Below are 21484 nucleotides of genomic sequence, written 5' to 3'. Positions count from 1 at the left end.
TGAGTGTAGGAGAAAAGTTTTCAAAGAGATTTTAAGGATGTGTCAGGAAGGAGTGACACGAGCAATAGAATCCCTAAAGCGGTTTTCTGAAAACAGAAGAAATTTTTCATTAAGGATAAACTTTTATTCAAAAACGAAAAATAACAATCGGTTAAATGTTTGTTTTTTGAACTCGAAAAGCAAGTGTAATTAGTTTTTCAGGTATTAAAAGTTATTCAAAGCAAATTATAAAGGAATAAAAAACACACTTGCTCTTAGAGTCATAATTAAGTTGTTAAATTAAAAATATTGAAAAGTAAGTACAGTAATACAAAATTCAAATGAGAGCTTTTTAAAGTGTTACTTTTCAGTTGACTTGATGTCACAAAGTCTATAACCAGCAGAAGTGCAAAACACTTCAAACGATATCTTCAAAGTCAAATTATGATAAGTAGCTTAGAAGTTATGGAGGAACATATAAACAAAACTAAATTTTCTGAGTAACTTTTGGCGGAAAAATTATATTTTTTTTTCACCGTTTTTGAATCAAATTTAATTTTACATTTCTTTAAAATCTTACGGAATCTAATTCAAAGGAGGATATTAAAAGCCTGGAATTACAACGTTCGAACAAGACGAACTTCGAAGAACCCTTACCGTCAACTCGCAGTTTCATCACATTGCATTTGAGTGACTTTTTAACTTTTAAAGTTTTAATACAAAAATGTTTTAATTAACAGTAAATTTGAAAGGTTCTTTCAAGTAATAGCTTCTATTGAGCTTCTATAAGAATTTCAAGTTGCATTCAAGTGAAGGAGTAACGATAAAGAAATTTGCAGATGAAAAACCAAGTCTCAGTTCCCTTTAACTTTGCAATAAACCTAAAGTAAATTGATTTTTCGAAAGTTCTGATTTCCATAAAGCTTATATAAGGCTTTCTTGATTTGTTTTTTTTTAACATTTTGAAAAAAAGGATGGTAAAATGTAATTACAACTAAAAATTTTCAATAAACCAATAAATATTGTCTTTTTTTTTTGCAAATTTTGATTTCTATTAAGCTTCTGTAAGACTGATTATCTGCATCTTATTGTTACTGGAAAAGAAAAAGAGGTAATTAAGGAAAATCGCAACTAAAACGTACTTTTTTTTTTTTTTTTTTTTTTTAAGATTCCAATCAACCTAGAGAGATTGATTTTTTGCAACTCATGACTTCTTTAACGCTTCTATAAAGCTTAATACCTGAATGCTTGAAATATAAACGATAAATTAATTAAAAGATATAAAACAATGTTTTTAATAAGCTTCTTTAAGGAAACTTGTGGTTGCATCCTATCTAAAATCTTTTCTGAAATTATAAATAGAAACTGAGGGCTTGAAAATAGAAAAAAAATAATTCAGCTTCATGAAGTACCTACACACAAACAACATTTGCCAAGATTATAATAACCATTATCGTTCCAAAAGATATTGCCTGTTTTCTTTTCAACTCAGAAAAAAAACCGCTTTATGTGTACGGGATACTAATAGAAGCCATAAAGAAGTCTTATAGAATTTGTTACTTACAAAAAATCAACTTTACTAAATTTATTCGAAAATTTAAGAAACATAAACTTCATTTCTCATCTTTTTTGATAACTACAGACTGGAAGCCTTATAGAAGCTTTATAGATATCATAATTCGCATATAACCTTTATTTCTAGATTTATTACCTATCATTACCACTTTTTTTCCAAAAAAAATAACTAATAATTCAGTTTGGAAGCCTTATAGAAGCTTTATAGAAACTATAATTTTCAAAGAATCAACTATTTTAGTTCATTTCTTCACATTTGAAACCTACTCTGTTTTGTAAGTACTTTAAACAGTTTTAACTTAAAAATAAAAAAACAAGAAGGTTCTTTTTTGTCAAATCTACTTAAATAAGTTCACTTGTGCTTGCTTAACTCCTTTTTTTTTCTCATATGTGAAACAGAAAGAACCTAATGTGTGCATTCTTGAATCACAATATGTGTATTTTGTCAACCAGAAGTGAATCAAATAAACAAAAAAAAAAAAAAAATAAGAAGTTTTTCTTTTTTAAATTTTATCAACAACAAAATAGCAAAAAAAAAAAAACATCTGTCTAGCCAAAGTCTAGGAGAAACCTTTTTGGCAATATTATATTTACCGCACTAACAAATCACACACTTTTAAGTTTTCTGGCTCTGCAGATATATTTTATAGAAGAAAGTACCAGCAGCAGCAACTTTTTGGGAGAGATACACATGTTTTGAATATTAATGTACAGACTATGTGCTCTCTGTCTCTTTCTATTCCTGTCTCGAACTATATAACAAAAGCCTTTTTTCGAAGGAAGTTATAATGTGTCTCTAAAAGAAGACTCTATACAAGTTTGGTGGCGAATCAAAAATCGGTTTATTTATGTTTTGTCTGAAGTTGGGGGTATTTATTGGTATTTATGTGTTGGGGTTATTGCAAATAAACAAAATGCGTCCAAAATAAACTTTTTTTTTCATCGTCTTTGGTTCTGTTTGATTGAAATAAAGAAAAAAAGACAAAAAAAAAAAAAAGGATTTTTCGAAACCGTTTATTGTCTTTTCAGTTCAAATGTTTGGTCTAAGGAGTTTTATTTACTTCAGAATTATAATTCAGACTCAGAAGCGATGTGACTTCTCTCTTTACTGACTCCTCTAAAGTCCCTGATGTGCTTTTAATTCAATTTAAATTGAAATTTAATTTTTTTCGTTTTTTTTTTTCATTTTCTGTATGGAAATATGTGTATTTCTCGCTAATGCTTTAAAAAAAAGGGGTGTCCTTTTAGACGACACACAGGATGTTATGATGATGTGTTGCTTAGTGAGTAGAAAAAAAAAAGTTCCATCAAAAAGCCAGTCAACCAAGTAATATTGTTAAGTTGTACCCACTCGTAGATACGTCGACGGTTTTTTTTTTTTTTTGGTGTTGTCGTCGTCAACGTTGCGTTAAAACGGAATATAAAAGCTCTTACTGTGGAAACTTTTTATTTTTCTATTTTTGTCTGAAATACTAGGAATCCTTTTTTGGATGTAATTAAGACTTGAACAAAAGAATAATTGTAGAATTTTATTTTTGTTGGTTTTTTATTTGGGTATCCTTGGAAATTCATTATCTCGATCTTCATTATCATGTAGGGTACAGATTTGGAGTTGGTCATTGTTTGAAATAAAAGTTCGTATACAAACTTTGTATTTAAGAGACTTTTTGACCTTTAATGTTTTAATAGAATTTTTTTTTTTAATTAACAGACAATGTTGGAGATTGTTGAAAGTAATGGTTTTTATTAAGCTTCTATAAGGCTTCCACGTTGCATTCTTCAAGTTACGAAGCAAAAAGAAAGAAATGTGTGAAAGAATCGAATTTTTGTTTCTTAAAATAAAATTTGAAACATTGAAACATTGATTTTTTGCAAGTTTTGATTTCCATGAAGTTTCTATAAGGCTTCTCAGCTGAATTCGTTAAGTTACTTGCAAAATAAAAAGGTTAACGAAGTCTGTGAAGTGGCAACGGTAAATTGATTTGAAGGTGGGAAACGAAATGTTTCCTTAAAGCGGCAACGATGAAAAAATTTAAAGATGGAAAGCGAAGTTTTTGTTTCTCTTAATTTTATAACAAAATCTAGAAATATTATTTTTTTGGAAGTTATGATTTCTGTAAGGTTTCTATAAAGCTTCCTACCTGAATTCTTAAAGTTTTTGGGACAAAAGAAGGTTAACGAAGTGGAAATGATAAATGAATTTTAAGGTGAGAAACGAAGTTTTTTTTTAGTAGAAAATTAAGTTTTTCATCCTCAATGTTTCTAATGAGCTTCTTTAAAGAAATTGGTGGTTGCATTCTTTTCGAAATCTACTTTTTTAGAACTGAAATAATGAAGTGGCAACGATAGATGAATTTAAAGACGGTAAGCGAAGTTTTTATTTCTTTAAATTTTCTGACAAAACCTGGATATATGTACTCATTGATATTTTGCAAGTTATGGATTCAATAAAGCTTCTGTAAGACTTCCAAAGTGAATTTTTAAAAATACTGACAATAAAAAGGATTTAGTCAAGTTAAGTGGCATGCAATTATAATTAATTTGAAGATGGGAAATGATGTTTTTTGCTTCTTTAATAATTTTAGTAAACCTAGTTAATTGATTTTTTGTTAGTTTTGATTTCTATAAAGCTTCTTAAAAGCTTCATAGCTGTATTTTTTATTATTACTGGAAAATTAAAAGGTTGGCCAAGTTTATATGCCATTATTAATTATTTTAATGTTTAAAATAATACTAGAAATATTGATTTTTGCAAGTTCTTATTTCTGTAAATCTTCTATAAGGCTTCCAAGCTACATTTTTGAATTTTTTTTTTTGGGAAAAAATGCAACAATGAATAAAATTGAAGGTGGAAAATATAGTGTTTGTGTATTTAAAGTTTCCGATTTACTTAAAATTACTGATTTTTTTTTTTGGGTAATGAATTTTATAAAGCTTCCGTAAAGCTTCTTAGCTGTATTTTTGAAGTTATTACTATAAATTAATTTGAAGAAAGCTTTTTTATTCTTTAAAGCTTCTAATAAGCTTCTTTAAGGAAATTAGTGATTGTAGCACATCATTTTCTCGCGACATACTGTACAGATGTATCCTTGTCAAACTCACGTATCTCGTCAAATAACTTATCTACCGCGTTAATATCCCATTAAATGCAATCTGTTCAAGGAATCTAATTTCAATACATGTCCTTACAGCAAAATTTGTCATTAGAATGCAAAATACACTAATCTATGCTTGTGTGTGTTAAAATCTCCTCCTACGTCATAAATATCTATGTTTTTTTTTATTTTCGGCGACAAGCACGTAATCGTTGCTAATTGAAAATGTGTTGCAATAACATTAAACATAATAAAAGATGCTTAAATACATTAAATAGGCAAGAGTTATGGGGAAGGGGATGAATGTATATATTCAACTTGTATAAGTACTTCAAATTACTTCTATAAGAGGAAACTCTATACTTGAAAATGCATCCATCAGGTACACAACATTATAGATAATTAAGGGGCTTGAGAGAGGTGTGCAAGAGTAATTACCCGCAAGTTTGTAATTTATGGCTGTGTCAGAGTAAATTGATTTGAAGTGGGTTTTGTCAAGGCATTAAATTATTGATGGTTTGATGGGTTTTGAGAGAGAAATTTTGAAAATGTGTCAGTTTGTGGTTCAAGATGTTTTGAGGTGTTTTCTTGATGTGGTTGCAAATTAAATTGGGACAAACCAAGTGAGAAAAAAAAAATAATTTTTTATAATTTTTTTTACTCCCAGACGTGTGGTGGGTGCCTTAAAAATCTATCATTCCATTTCTTTAAAAGAAAGTAATTAACTTGTAAAGTTAATAAAATCGAGATGTTTTGAATAAATTTAACAACTCAAAACGACCATAATGTTCATGTTTTTATTTTTTATTACCAACTTCACGCCCTCTCGCAGTTCAACAACTAATTTAATAAAAATTCAGAAGCAGAAGAAAACAACAAACCTCCAATAAATCATCTAATTTTCAAATAAAATCAAGTATCTTCCGCTCTTTCATCGTCATAATTTCTGCGGGCTGTAGTCCTAGAGATTTTTTGTGTTTTTTTTTTTTATAAATCCATTGCCCAATTAATTTGGATCTTCGTCAAAATACAAAATTCAAAAATAGACTCATTTTTGTTGTTTTTTGGAAAACGCATATTGGAAAAATAATTAAAAAATCCATCCTGCTGGATGAGATCTGCTGTCATCATTAGCGTGTGCGGTGAAGTTTTTTTTTTTTTGTAAATTAGATTTTGTTGGATGACTTTTCCTTGGGGATTTGTTTTTTTTTTTTGTTTTTTTTTTTTGTGGTGTGTACCAAGGTGGATGATAGATGCAAATGAGGAATTAGTATATGTCTACATCTTCATTTTTTTTTTTTTTTGGCAGAAAAGATACATTTTTGTGTTGAAATGTTGCTTCTGATTCTTCTTATATTGAAAAAGTAGTAAGAATATTACTGAGTTGGTGGTGTTTTTTTTTGTTTTTGTTTCTTTGTTGTTTTGACAGATGACAGCTAGATGGCAGACGTATAATGAAGCTGACTGCGTGCCCGGCCAGAGTTGTTAATTTTCTATATGATGATGGGAGTTTGTGTTGAGTGATTTGGGAATGAATTTAATTTAATTATGTTGGGAATCATTAAGATTATATTGATATATAGCGTCTGGGGTGAAAATAGTGTAAGTGTTGACATGTAGAAGGGGTTTATTTGATCTTTTTTAAAAAGATCTACTCAAAATCAATTAGTTTTGAAACTATGTTTGGAAACGTAAATTTTTTATAAAGATTGAAGTTATCTCGTCGTCAAAAACACTTATTTTTTTGCTAAAATGTAAAATAAGTGTTGTAGGTGTTGAGAAGGGTTTCCGAATACTTGCTGATATCTTAGAGATGGCATCACCTAAAATCTTAAGTCCTTCGACTCTTTAGAATGTCAAACATTTTGGCTAGAAAATAAGTGTTTTAGGTGTTGAGTAGGGTTGTTGAGCACTTGCTCGTATCTTTGAGATGGCATCCGACATTTTAATTTACCTAAAATCTTAAGTCTATTTCAGTCTTTAACTCTATCAAATATTAAATATTTTGGCTAAAATATGAGTGTTGTAGGTGTTAAGTAGGATTGCCAATTACTTGTTCGTTTTTTAGAGTTGGCACCTTCCTGTTCTTAGCTAGAAGAGGGCCCCACTTAAAGTCTGATGTGGGTTCTAGTTTTAACTCTATCAAATATGCTGCATTTTGGCTGAAAAATAAGTGTTGTAGGTGTTGAGTAGGTTTGTCAAATACTTGTTCGTTTTTACATTCGAGTTCTTAGCTAGAAGAGGGCTCCACTTAAAGTCTGATGTGAGGTTTAGGCTTTAAGTCTATCAAATTACGTATATTTTGGTTGAAAATTAGGTGTTGTGTGTGTTGAGTAGGGTTGCCGAGTAGTTACTCGTTTCATAGGGATGGTACTCGTAAATTATTAGATTAAAGACGGTTTCGCTTATTATCTTCTTTATATTTTAGCCTCTAACGCAACCGAAATCAAACATTTTTGCTGAAAAATAAGTGTTGTAGGTGTTGAGTAGAGTTGCCGAGTACTTGTTCGTATCTTTAAGATGGAATTCATCATTTTTAGATAAAAGAAGGTCTTATCTAAAGTTTTTAGTCTATTTCATCCTCTTAAACTTCATACTTTTTGGCTAAAAAAATAGTATTTAAGATGTTTTTTTTTTTTTTGATTATGAGAAGGGTTTTGAATTGAAAAAAAAAAAAACTAAAAGATAAAGAAATGGCACAAATAAAGTTTGGCTTCAAGAAGACGTAGAAATTTCAGTTAGATTACAGAACAAAGCTTTTAAATTCCGAAACTTTTCTTCCTAGCATCTCCAAAACCATGCAACTAAGATTAACCATGAATTAATATATCCTCCCACTCCATCACTTCTTTCTATGCTCTTCTCATACATCTTAAAATCCTCAACAGATTTTATCTGACATAGTCTTGCAAATTACATTTCCATTTATATACCCAGCAGCCAAAACAACATGAATTAAAGCAATGAAACATCATCTTAAAGAGCATTTTAAAACCTCCCTACACAGTACACACTCTCTCTCAAACATTAACTAAATTTACACTTCTACCGCCATCAAAAACAGAGAAACACACACCGAAAAAGTGAGTGAGAGAGAGAAATGTTTAAATCCTTAAAAGCGCTCCTGGCAAATTAGATAAAACCGCAAAAGATTCATGTAGAAACACATACACACACAGACTTATTTGCCATCGGCGACATCATATACACCTTTTTCCCTTATTACCACCTACAAAATGTGCATTTGAAATAATGTTAAGGTATGTACCAGTAATCACTCCCTCTCACACTCTCTTAACAACACGCCAAAAACAAATCGAATTTCGTTGAATACATCCTTCGAAAGCGCCCTTCATTTCTATTTTATAGCTCGCATCGTATTGCAATCATCGAAACTGAAAATGGTGGATATGGTGTGACTGTGACTAAAAACGAAGGAACCTACAACCTATATCTACCGTGTCGTGGCGTCATTGTCGTCGATATGTTCTCTATACGAAGAGAACTTTTGCTAAATTTATGTTAATTAAACACTGATTGATGGTTTTGAAGCTGTGGAATGATGCGAGAAGTCCACATCCACACACGTTCTTCACTTCACTCTTCATTTAATTATCCTTTGTGTGGATGGAAGGTATATTTCCAGTTTTGCATTTGCATTGTTTTAGGGATCTCTCTCAAATGCAAAGGATTGATGGGATTTAGTATACTTATACGCGAGTACCTACTCAAACCGATATAGCTTAGCTGTCTTTTGTTTTTCCAATGTGCGGTAAAACCACCACAATGATGTGGTGTTGGTTGGTGATGGAATGTTCAAAGCTGAATCGATTCAATGGCTTTAGAGTGACGAAATAAGTAAAAGCGATTTTTTTACTATGATATCCTGAGCTAATTCCTTCTAAAAAAATTCTTGAGCAACAGTTTAAAGTTGCTTGGTTTATAAAACAGAATATATTTTTCAAAATAATAATTATAGTTTTCATACCATTTTCTTGAGCCCGGACATTTATTTTATAGTTTTTTGCATCATTTAAAAATATGTAGCTAACTTTATTTCACGTTGGTTAACATAACAAAGATCAATAGGTTTTACTATTTTATTAGTGAAAGAATTTTTTTAATTAATCAAAAACTACAAAAAAAAAAAAATTGCGTATACACCACAGTGATCGTTTAGTTTTAAGCTTCCACAAATTAACAAATTGTCTGTTGTTGATCAAAACTAAAATAAAATAAGAGGTTTTGTTGGCATATAACCATGTTTTTTTTTAATAATCGTAAGTTTTGATATTTTCACCCGTTACGGGTGTGACACTTTTAGACTTAGTTGTATGTATTATTCACCATTAATTGAATTCAACTTGTGCAATCGACAATAAGCGTAATGTTCTAATTATAAAATAAATTGAAAACATTCTCGATGTGCTTTTATTATTTAATGAAGTTGCGTTACAGGTGTGACATAGAGTAGAAGATGATGCATGTGTACTTTTTATACACGTATATAATTTTTAATCTTTAGTATTACTTCAACAATGACAACAAAATACAAATACAAAAATTGTTATAATTTTTGCAGTGTGACAAGAAAACGTAACGGTTGTAAAATTTGATATTTTTTGCAGCTTTGGAAAAAACAATCAAATTTTAACTAATATTTAATGTTACTTTTTACTGCTTTCCAGATGAAAAATAATCTTATTTTAAATATTTTTTTTTATTCACGAAAATTTATTGAAAATAACGAAAAACAGTTTTTGGCGAACTTCGTTGGGCGCCATTTAAAAAAAAAAAACTTTAATGTTAAACAGTTTTTTTCAGCGATTTAAATTAAAAACTTCCTAATCATCAAAATTGTATGGTCTTTCAATGCATTATTGTTTTTCAAAAACATTGACATAAAAACAGATTTTGCACAATTAGTTTAACAATGTTGGGCCCCACTTAAGAAAATATTTTATATCAAACGTTAAATTTTTCCTGCTTCTTTAATACTGCATATAATATTCTAAATACCTTTTAATTTTGTACCAATTTGAAGAAAAATTGATACAATATTTCAAAAATAAATATATTTTCTATTTTTGAAAAATTTTGTTGGGCGCCATTTAGAAAAATCTAATAGTTTTACCTGTCCCCACTAAGTTAAATAATTTATAATTTTCTTAAATTCTATCACTCACCATTTGTTGTTGATTTTTTGGCTTCTTGCATAAATCAGGTACTTTAAATGATGTTACAGCTTCAATGACATCAGCTAATAGTAATCCATCTCTGCAATCGGCCGATAAATCGGTAACTTTTTTCTTCGATTTCGCTCGATCCAAATAGTAATTCGCCCAATCTGTATAGATCTGTAAGAAATCCAAAACAAGAAGAAAATAAAAAAAAACTAATTTAATAAAAGATTTTATTTTGTAAGTTTACATAATAACAAAGTAAAATAAAAATTAGTGGACTGAAAACGCTACCTTGTGGAATGTCATATTCAATTCAACAATCAAAAGTTTAGAAAGAGAGTTGACGTACAAAAGAGGGAAAGTTGTATAATAATAAATAAAATAAATTTAAAGAAATGTAGGTACAACTTGATGAATGCTATAAGAAATTTTGGGCACCAGTTAAACTTTGACCACATTCTCTCCAAGGAATTGTTGGGCACCAGTTAAAAGTTGAACAAGACAAAATTTTAAAGTGTTTAACTAATAAGGAATTCAACAATTTGTAATTTTCAATCTTTTTGCACAGGTAGAATACATTTTGAAATTTAATTTAGAAAACAAAATGTTTGTATATTTTCGAAACTTCTTAAACGTCATCGAAAAAGCCCTCAAGGAACCAAAAACTTACTCCCTCTTATATTGGATTGGATCATCCATTCATTCACCCCCTCTGTATTTTCAATAAACAAAACAATAATTACATTTTGGGTAGAACTTTGATTGGATATTTGTTATGTGTGTGGTCAAGAACAGCAAAATACACTAAGGTACCAACCTTTTACCACTTCAAACTTTCTACCTCAGGTAAACTTGAACAACAACAACAAAATTTATATATCTCGATTAAACTAGTGTGTGGTGGCCACATCATCAACATGAACAAAAATTCTTCAATTATGCAACATTTTCAGTTATTTTCATATCCTTCATATATCCATCACCCCCCAAAACCCCTCCCCTCCTCAGAAAATAAGATAAATGCATTTATAGAGTTTCTTAAAACCAAACAAACACCCTGTGGTGGGTTGAAAAAGCATATCTGTACCTCAACCAGAGAGAAGAGATGATATAATCGAGATTGTTTTTTCATTAAAATCCAGTCTTAGTCAAAGGGTTGAAAAGAGGGGGTTAGAATACCCCCTCTTTTTTCTCCCTCTCACACAAGCCAAAACCATTAGCACAACCTTTTTTTCTGTAAAAAGCACTCAAAACAACTCAGAAACAGATGTATCTCAATTTGCAAATGCAAGAGTGTATATCTTGGTTTACATCTTCCATGATGGCAAAAGTCGAAAGGATACTCTACACAGGTTTCCTTTGTGAAGGAATTTTCAATTTTCAAAATGTGCATATAGTATGAAGTTGTAGACAAAAACAAAAACAAAAACAACAACAAACAAACACAAACACTATGACCAGAAGGACTTAAAACAAAAGCCAGAATATGGATTTGCTGAGAGAAGAACAGAAAAAAAAACTCAAACCCTTCGAAGGAGAAGAAGAAGACACACTGATTGGCATATGCTATTATAAGCTTCCAAAGGCACAAATGTTGGTAGGTATGTTGTGTTGTCTAGCTTTGTGGTAGTTTTTATTTTATTGGAACTGACAAGGGGCAAGTCCCTTTTCTGTATTATACTTTCCCTGGATGGCGTAAACAATCTAATATTTGGTTATAATCGCAATGTGGTGTTTGGATCGTTAGTCTTGGATTAATCGAAAATTAAATTCCCATTTGAATACCTATACGATTTGGAGAGAAAAGCAATGGACATGGACAGAACACACAGATATGTGGAAAGGAGCTGCATCGACAGATCTGTTTTTAATCGGTATTGAAGGGATTTTGGTTAGATGAAAGAATGAGTATATGGATAAAAAAAAAAGTTTAACAAGTCATTAGGGAAACTTTAATTGCTGCTAGGAAAATATAATTAGTGCATGAGAAAAAGTACGAGCCATAATGTTATGCAGTGTGCACTGTAACATAAAGCTTTTAAGAAAAAAAAACTTGAAGTCATTACACACGTCAATCAAAAGCTCATTTCACTTGTACATTTGTGTTTTAAGTTTTTTTTTAAGTCAGTAAAACATAAGTGTTGTTGGAGTTTTTAGCATTTTAGTAGGGTTGCCAACTACTTGTTCATATTTGAGAGATAACAACCGACATGTTTTAGAAAGAAAAGGTCTCACCTTAAATCTGATGCATTTATCAGATCAAATATGACAAATTTTGGCTAAAAATTATGTGTTGTAGATGTTTTTAGCATTTGAGTAGGGTTGCCGAGTACTTTTTCGTATTTTAGGGATGGCACCCGACATGCATTAAAAAGAAAAGGTCTCACTTTTAATCTCATGCGTATATTAGATCAAATATCATAAATTTTGGCTAAAAAGTAAGTGTTGTTGGTGTTTAAAGCATTAGAGCAGGGTTGCCGAATACTCGTTTTTATTTTAGAGATGGCACCCGACATGGTTTAGAAAGAAAAGGTATCGTCTTAAATCTGATGAATTAATGAAATCAAATATATAAATTTTGGCTGAAAAGTAAGTGTTGTTGGTATTTTAAGCGTTCGAGTAGGGTTGCCAGGTACTTTATCGTATTTTAGCCATAGCACCCAACATATTTTAGGCTCTCACCTTTAATCTGATGCATATTTTAGTCTATATCTACATCAAATATGATAAATTTTTGCTGAAAAGTAAGTGTTGTGAGTGTTTTTAGCATTTTAGTAGGGTTGCCAAGCATTTTTTTCGTATTTTAGACATTGCTCTTGAGATATTTTGATAAAAAAGGGTCTCACTTTTAACTCTTAGCTCTGTGAATTATCATAAATTTTGGATAAAAAGTAAGTGTTGTTGGTGTTTTTAGCGTTTGAGCAGGGTTGCCGAGTATTTGTTTGTATTTTAAAGATGGCGCTTGATATTTTTTAAATATAAAATTTTTTTAAATCTAAAATTTATATAAGCCTTTAACACTGGCAAATATCATACTTTTTAGCTGAAAAATAAGTGTTTTTGTAGTTTTTAGTTTGCCTAGGGTTTTAACTCACCTTCTTATAGTCACATCCATTAGCTGAGACATTGTCATTAGATCCTTGGTATCCAACACAACCGCCCAACATTTTAGACTTAAATATTGTTTTTATGCAAGCTTTGTTTGTTTTATTTCATCTTAAGACTCCATATTTCACTTTCATTTAATATTCAAAAAAATATTGATATTCTTCCTTAAAAAACAATTTTCAAACATCAAAACAACAACAATTTAATCCTAAGTGAAAGTATCTATAAGTACTTATCAAGAAAATGCATATTCCCCATAAAAAAAAAGTTGATAAGGGAATATTTAATTTCTATACCAATTGAGTTGTCCTTAGAGTAAAGTAGTCTTCACTGTTACATCCCACAATCAATATTTCTTATACACAGTCCCTTGGTACAGAAACCTTTTCCCCCAACACTGGTTAAATGTGTCTCGACCTATCTGATAGCCCCCCGTATACATATGACTTTTACTCTCTTCTAACTATCACAAGGAATTATATTCAGTCTCATGAATAAATGAAAATTGTCGTCCCCTTTGAACCTTCTTTTTAACCTCTCCCCAAATACAAAAAACCACTCACAGTTAATAAATATTTACCCTTCTCACATCAAATGCCACATCGACAGTGTGTGTGGAAGGGCGATAAAAGGGTGCGGGTTACCCCAACAAAATTTTAAGCAAGAATAATTTTTATTTCCATCATTTGGTTTGTTTCCTAATTGAATTCATAGTGTTGTCAGCAATTCAGCATCTTTCTGGCAGAGCTAACAGGTAAGATGGAAAATTCAAACGTAATCCAAAATGTTTATCGAGGTATACCGATTTCTTGGGTGGGGGCACCAGAAAGTAGATAGATGGTTATACGATGTCCCGAGTTCTTATTAGGGTCAAAGTTAAGTTATGTATGAAATTTCCATTAGGAAATCAATTTTTTCGTCTATCATCGTCGTTGGTCGTCGCCATTGCGTCTGGGAGTATTCGAGAAGATAGGAAAGTGTGATGTTTGGTTTTTTTAGATCAGAAAATCACAGAATTTTTGTGGCTAAGGGGTTTTTGGTTCGACTTGGATGAAGAAAGAAGATAAATTGGTTATCGTATAGTTACGTCGATTTCATGGGTTTTAGGTTTGGGGTATGAATGAAAATAAGGATTTTGGGATGGAAAAGTCAGCAAAATGCAAATGGTTTTAGAGGTTGAGATAAACGATGACGAGAAATATGTGGCATGTGGCACCCTTGGGTATTGGAAATACCTACTTGGAATTTTATAAGAAACCAAAACAGTTATTTGAGAAAAAATTAATACAATTTATAAAAAAAAAGAATGAAAGGTGACAGAAAAGGAATTGGGGTAAATTTTTACATGTCGAATTGAATTCTTAGAATTTATGGTGGTTTTTTTTAAACTCCCCTCCTATAACCCAAATTTTAAACATAAAAATTAGAAATAAGGTTGGATGGACTTTAGGTCTTGCGCCGAGTTTCTTTCGTATTTAAAAAAAAAAAAAAATAATTTTTCGACAACATTTGGAAAATTTTGAAGAACAAAAAACTTCATTTTTATCAACAAAAATTAAGCCTAGCATACTTCTAGGATTTAACATGTGGATATAAGTTCCCATGTGTCAACAACTTCTTCAGGGCTTATTATATTATTTTTTAATATAATCTTAAACCAAAAATATGTCCCTACTTCATTAAAACCTTTCAAAATAATATACATATTTTCAGAAAATAAAAAGTAAAAAAATTCCTAAGAGTATGCAATCTGTCGCCACGTCGATGAATTTTAATTTTTTATGACTACCCAAGTGAGTTTGAGTGTGTTTAGTATGAATGGAAGGATGCGCCTTTGGGGGATTTATAGATGATACTCATATTCAAAAACGTGTTAAATTCCGCTGACATCAAAAAATATTTACTCTCATAGTCATAAGATTCTTCTTCCGCTTCACCCATAACAACCAACATACAACGTTGCATATGCTAAGGAGGGGTTTGATATTTAATACCAGATGCCACAACATACCCATATCTTGTATTCACATTTTAACAATTTTTTTTTTTACTTGTTTTTGAACAAGAAGCATGTTTAGCATGTTTATATGACCCCGAATGGTCCCCAATATAACACATCCTTCTTTTTTTTTCCATTTTCATCCTTCAAATTCATCTCAAGATATCGACATTCTATATACCATCAACAACACAACCCTCATATTTTTTTATACATGTTGTTTTTACTATCATATAACTTTTATTTATTTTGATAGCTCGTGTTAAAGAGAATTGGGTGAGTGAGTGTAGAGTGTCTTCTTCTATTTCTACATTACCCCAAGTGCGCATCGCCCTCTTATTTTTGAACTCATCATATTGGCTTTTAAGCAAATTGAATTCGACGACACCGAGAGTATCGGCAAAACGACTTTACTATTCTAGGTGAGTCGCGAACTGTGCGCTGCTACTTGCTGTCACTCTCTCCAAACATTGCACCGGATATCGAGAAGATGCCTTTATCTATGACAGCAACCCCATCGTGCCAATCGAATCTAATATATTTTTATTACTCAAGATATGGGATGTTTCGAGAAGTATCCATCCAGGTTTGTGCTTCCCTGGGAAACGAAGGAAGCACGAAGAAGATGGATGCTTTGATAAGGGCAACCCACGCCATCAGATGATGCTTCTTCCAATTTGGCCTCTTTTTGAACTTCAAAGTGATGGAGAAAGAGCGCGGCAAATTACTCTCAAGGAGTGGGTGTGTGCCATCGAATACACCCACTTCCTTTTTTATTTTTTTGTTTTTTCTCAAGAAGCAGCCTTCAGCTGGCTTGAAGTGAGATCTTTTAAGAGTTGATGACGATGAAGGGTAGAGTGGGGGACGAAATTGTAAAGGAAAAACACTTAACCTGGGTGTGGGGTGTTGTTTTGAAGTCTAAATTGGGGTTGGGGAGATACTTGGCCGCCTATAATATGCCAATGATGACTCAAGTGTTTTTTCTACGCACACTGCCGCATGATGTGGTGTCAAATGACACAACATAAGGGCAGTTTTTTGTTGAATTTCAAGGAGTTTGTTAGCACCACCGGATATCGATAAAATGTAGAAAGGCAATCGGATGGGACTTGTTTTTTTTTTTTTTTGTTGAATCCAATTTGTTAAGGATGCTTTGATATATCCAACATGACTGACTCTGTGTTGTACATAATCGTGTGTTAAATTGTTCCTCAATCCATCTCATAAGTGTGTGAGTTGGGGGATGATCGATGGAAGGGATGAATGAATATAATCTACATCTGTGACCAAATGAATTGCTGCTTCTTTTTCTTTTTTTTTTTGGATGTGTAATCAATAAAATTATTGACCCTTATCTGTCTTGAGTGTGAGTGTGTAAAGGTCCTTTTGACTGCTTTTTTTTGTATCTCTATGGCAGCAGGGGAGAAAGTTTTGATGTACTCGGACTCGAATGTAATACTTTTAGCTAAAAACGAATTGGAGAAGTAATTTGATTTTTGTAAAATGGTCAATGGACATCGGAAATTGTTTTCCAAACAGATGGGTTATGATATATTGGACTAGTTTATTGGCAATGTAATTGGTTTGTTTGAAAAAAAAAGAGAAAGAGATCGATAAGGGGTTTTGATAATAGAGAAAAATTGTGTACGATTTATTTTAATCCGTAGCGAATGGGTCTTAAATTGAGCGTAACTGATAAATATATACTATTTTTCGTGGTCTTTTAGCATCTTGGACATTAGGACTTCGGACACTAATAAATTCTATTTTACAAAATTGAACTTCAGTAAGGGAGCTTAACAATCTTCTGGAAAAAACTTAGGGAACAACATCTTAACCTCAAAAATGTTTGTGTCTTCGAATAAAAAGAAGAGGCAATTAGCTTTAACAATTTTACTTTTTTCATTTATGAGAGAAAATAATTTATTTTTTTGGGACCTTGAAAGTTAGGTACATAAGACCACTTATAAATCCTTTAACGAAAAGTGTTGATAAATTAAGTAATACCTAACAGTCTTAACTTTAAGAAAAGTCGAAACAGCAAAGTTAAGAAGTTAGAAATTTTGTCGTAGTTTTAGGACCCCAAGACCTTTTTGAAGATTATAATAATCTTAGGATTTGGTTTATGTATTTATATTGGAAATACACTCTAAACACTGTGTAGCTCTTCATTTGTAGAAACAAAAAAAAAGTTAAGGGTCTTAAATTTTTCTATGCGATATCAATGTCTAGAACGTCTTATCCACAACTTGTATTGCTTATACCAATTAAATCAAGTTTTAACAACACAATTCAAAGTGAAAACATGCACACCAAAGATACATATGTACATATATTTGTTAATGAGCCTTCAGACCCTCTAAGAAATTCTTATATGCAAAGCATTTGGTTTTTGATATTTCTAACAGTCGTACCACCAAAAATAATTTGAAATTCACTCACAGTTTTAAGCTCTAATTTTGTTAGAAATAACTTCCATATTGACCTCAAAGGACCTCCTAAATTTTTACGTTACCCTCAAGACATTTTCTCAACAGCACTGGACATATATTGAAAAATTTAAATCAATTTTTCATAAATAATTTGCGAAAAGTTTTACACAATTGTAATAAAATTTGGGGTCCCTAATGAAAAATTTTGCAAATTTAGTTTATTAATAACAAAACAACTCCAAAAGCATGCTTAAATGAAAGTAGAAATCCTTTGAATTTGTATAAACTAAATTAAATTGTATAAACAAAATTATAGGGTCTCAATTTTTTTTTTAAACATTTTCGATAGCATAACATTTTGGCAAAATCTACCTTTTTCTATAGAATACTATATATAGTAAGCTCACAAACTTGGTCGGTCACCTAGGTTAGTATTACAGACTTGGTCATAGCAAGTATTTACGAACTATAGAATCGCCAAGGACACAGGACTTAAATTGAGTTTTGTCAAACGTCATCTCAATGAGACAAACCCACTACCAATAAATCAAAAAAACTATGGAATGCGATGAAAATTCAGTCATGTGAGCTCACAAAGATTGCTAAAATAAAAGAAGCTAACCGAAAAAATCACGTAATTCTCTTATAAATCTTATAAAACATGACTAATGATTGTCTTTACGAACCCTCAACTCAAAAAAAAAACAAAAATGACATATCACCTCAAATAATTCTTCACCCATATCCAATTGAAACACATGTTACCTTCAAATTTCTCTCTTCATTGAACCCAAAAAAAAAAAAAAGATACAACTCAATTTAATCAAAATGATTTATCTTTTTATATAAATTTTGTTGAAATATAAAAAAAAAATATAGAAAAAGATCAACACGAATACGCAAAAGTTTTTCCTAATTCCATTAGACATAAAGTCTTTTTGCTTAAAAAAAAAAGAAGAAAAAACAGACTCAAAAATAAAAACAAGATAAACCCATTCATAACCCTTTTCAAAAAAAATATGGAATAAAAAAATATAAAAAAAAAACTTCAAACTACATTCAAAACATAAAGTGCTTTTTATTTCAAAGTTTTTCTATCGGAAGGACTTGACTGGTGGCAGAAAGAAAAAAAGGATAAAAAAGTGGTTGAATGAAGGTTCCCAAAGGACAGCTTCCAAATACGCAACACATAACTCTACTTTTTTCATTCAAAATGATGACGATGACGACGTGCTCCCTAAAAATCAATTGTACATCCAATATTTTATTTTCAAAAATGCGGAAGAAAAATAAAAAAAAAAATAAAACCCGGAAACCCTTCTTTTTTTTTCCTTTAAAGAAGTTGAAATTCAACCCTTCTCTCCATTAAAACGAATTGTTTTGGAAGAAGAAAAAAAAACTGTTGACTCAGGTATATGATTTTTATTTCCGCCTCTCCGTCGTTTTTAGGTAACAACATTTCATCAAACTAAAACTGCCAGACATCGTGTAGGCGGGAAATACTTGGGATTTCCCAACACTCCGCACGACGATAGCAGCTGTTCCGACACAACACAACTATATCACACAGCCGCTACCGCATGACTCAGTAATTGTATATATTCCCCCCTTCTTTTCCCCCTCCCCCTTCCAACTCAATTGAAGTAGAAGATTACCATAAAACACAAGAAAAAAGGGGTTGGAAATAAAAAATATTAGTTTCACCCAAAAATACCGCATTTCAGTACTAATAGATACTTTCAACTTGAATTATTCATTTTGTTTCTTCAAATTGGATCTAAGCCTAATGATGGAGACGATAAGCACGTTCGTTTCGAAAACACATAGGTGTTCCCCAAAGACAAGACCGAAAAACGATGTACGACCACGAAAATAGATAATCCACACGCGAACGGTTTTTCAAAAAAAAAAAAAAATATAGATGTTTTTGAAAACGACGATACTCATAAATAAACTTTTTTGAACATAACCCAGATGTATCTTAATCTGAAAGCACTAGAAAACTCTTGGGTTAAAAGTTTTTTTTTTAATACCAGACGCCACTGATAGTTTTTTTAAAAGCGTTTTTCAAAATTTCTAATTTCTACATAATGCACTTTTGATCAATAAACGCACTTCAATTTAGAAAATCTATCTTTTTCTTATTCTTTTTATCTAAAGATACATCTCTTCCCCATTTTTTTTGCTGATGTACATGTGCACTTTTAGATTGATTTTTATTGAACTTTTTTGTTGTTTTGTATTCTTTTCTTAATTAACCCATTTTTCGGGATTAATCAACAGACCACTGCGGAAATACACTCTTAATAGCGCTTTTGATAAAATATATTATAGCGAAGCCCAGGGTGAAGATAAATTGCTTTTGAAGGCGGCGCAGACGGTTAAAGACTTATGAGGCACGATCTTGGTTCTTTCGAAGAAAAATAAAAAAAAAAAAAATGAGTTTTGAAACACAGAGAGTGCGTTACGTTTTATGAGATTGAAGGATCGCGAGATACTAAAAGATCTTTTGAGATGTTTTGCGGGAAAATTCAGGGAAAATGTTCTGTAGGATTTTGTATTGGTTATGGGAGAAAATGGGGAGATCAATGGGAGGCAGTAGAATGAGAATATGGGAAATGAGTGGAATCTAGGGGGAAATTATATGCATTTTCACTCGAATTTTATGAGTTTTTCTTTTGTTAAGAAGAGAAAATTAGTAGATTAGTGGACTTATTAAAAACAATTAGGAGGGTAAGAAGATTTTAAAAGTAAGAAGAATAAAAGTTGAAGTTCAAAATAGTTTATAATAACACATTATTTAATCATAAACATCTTTGAGTTTATGGAATAAGTATGATTTACTAGTTACGAGTAGTGCAATAAGAGATGGGGACACTTCGCTATTAGTTTAATTCCAGGCTTGCATTTGACAAAATTTATATTGGTTACTGTTAAGAAGTATTTTATAGTTGAACTTACAAACATATTAGACTAGAAGCCATATTTAGCCGCTGTTATAAGGAGCATTTTATAGAACGGAATTATGCTTAACTTATTGTAATGTGACGTAACGTTTTGTAATGTAACTTCATGTAATACAACATTATGTAATGTAACGTAATGTAATGTAACGTATTGTAACGTAATGTAACGTAACGTATAAAATACAAAACAATAATTAATTTATTGTCTCCTTAAAATATGCAATAATATAACGAAATTTGGCTAAATATCCTTAATTAGGCTGGTGTGTTAACCTTTGAAAATCTTAAGATTTTAGTCTTTAATTCAAAAATGTTAATTTTTATTGTATGAGTTTATAATTTATAAAAATGTTAGTTGTAGTTTTTTGTTTTTTAGTTCCTAAAAATATGTTGTTCAAAATAAGTAGGTATTTAAATTTTGACGTAATTTTTTGTCTGAAAACTTTTAACGATAATATACAAATTAGGGGACCATATTTTCGACATGTTTGGTTCATCGATATTCAATATCAATTATTTAGTCAATTAAATTACTAAAAGTATGCAATAAAAATATTTAATTTATGTATTAATGAATAGCTATACTACTGAACTGGGAAAATTTTACATTTTAAAAATCCAAAATTAAAAATATCCATTTCGTCAATGATTAATATTCCTTAAATTGTGTTAAAAAAAAGTCAACACTTATGGTTTTGAAGTATAAACAGAAAGAAGTCTCCAATTTGCACTTGCCTGTCTGTCTCTTGGAATAATTTTCTGTGATTTCAAAAAACCATCGAAATGAATAAAACTAAAATCACTGTTTACAAAAAAAGACAACGTCAAACGATAAGTGTGCGTCCTCACAGTTTAATTCTGTCCTCAACGATTTTGCGTCATTGCGCCATGTCAAAGTTGTATTTTTCTTCTTCTAGTCTTCAAATTTTATTTATAGATCATCCTTCATTCTCTCTTTCTAACCAGGGAAATCTGCCAACGATGCGTAAACGCATCCAACTTTAATACAGACCTACGGAAGGGAGCGCACCTCTATCATCATCATCCAAATGAATAAGCGATGCGTGCGCTAAAAACCAATGCCAAATTGGGAACACACGATTTTTGTGACACGACAAGTGTGCCATAGAGTCGTGTGACTTCCTTG

At 31.0% G+C, this 21484-nt stretch overlaps 1 protein-coding gene across 6 annotated transcripts in view; it reads right to left on the bottom strand.

The window, feature by feature from the left end:
• LOC129913020 (protein sickie) overlaps nt 1-21484 on the bottom strand; it is a 375806-nt gene that overhangs the window by 273545 nt on the left and 80777 nt on the right. For all 6 annotated transcript variants that reach the window (XM_055991353.1, XM_055991351.1, XM_055991346.1 and 3 more), the window contains exon 3: nt 9836-10006. In XM_055991353.1, the coding sequence (XP_055847328.1) occupies nt 9836-10006 (171 nt within the window). The remainder of the gene's footprint in view (nt 1-9835; nt 10007-21484) is intronic.

Source organism: Episyrphus balteatus, chromosome 3, assembly GCF_945859705.1.
Source record: "Episyrphus balteatus chromosome 3, idEpiBalt1.1, whole genome shotgun sequence".
NCBI lineage: Eukaryota > Metazoa > Arthropoda > Insecta > Diptera > Syrphidae > Episyrphus > Episyrphus balteatus.
The sequence above is the reverse complement of the archived record's forward strand: the minus strand, read 5'-3'. Positions and strand labels throughout refer to the sequence as shown.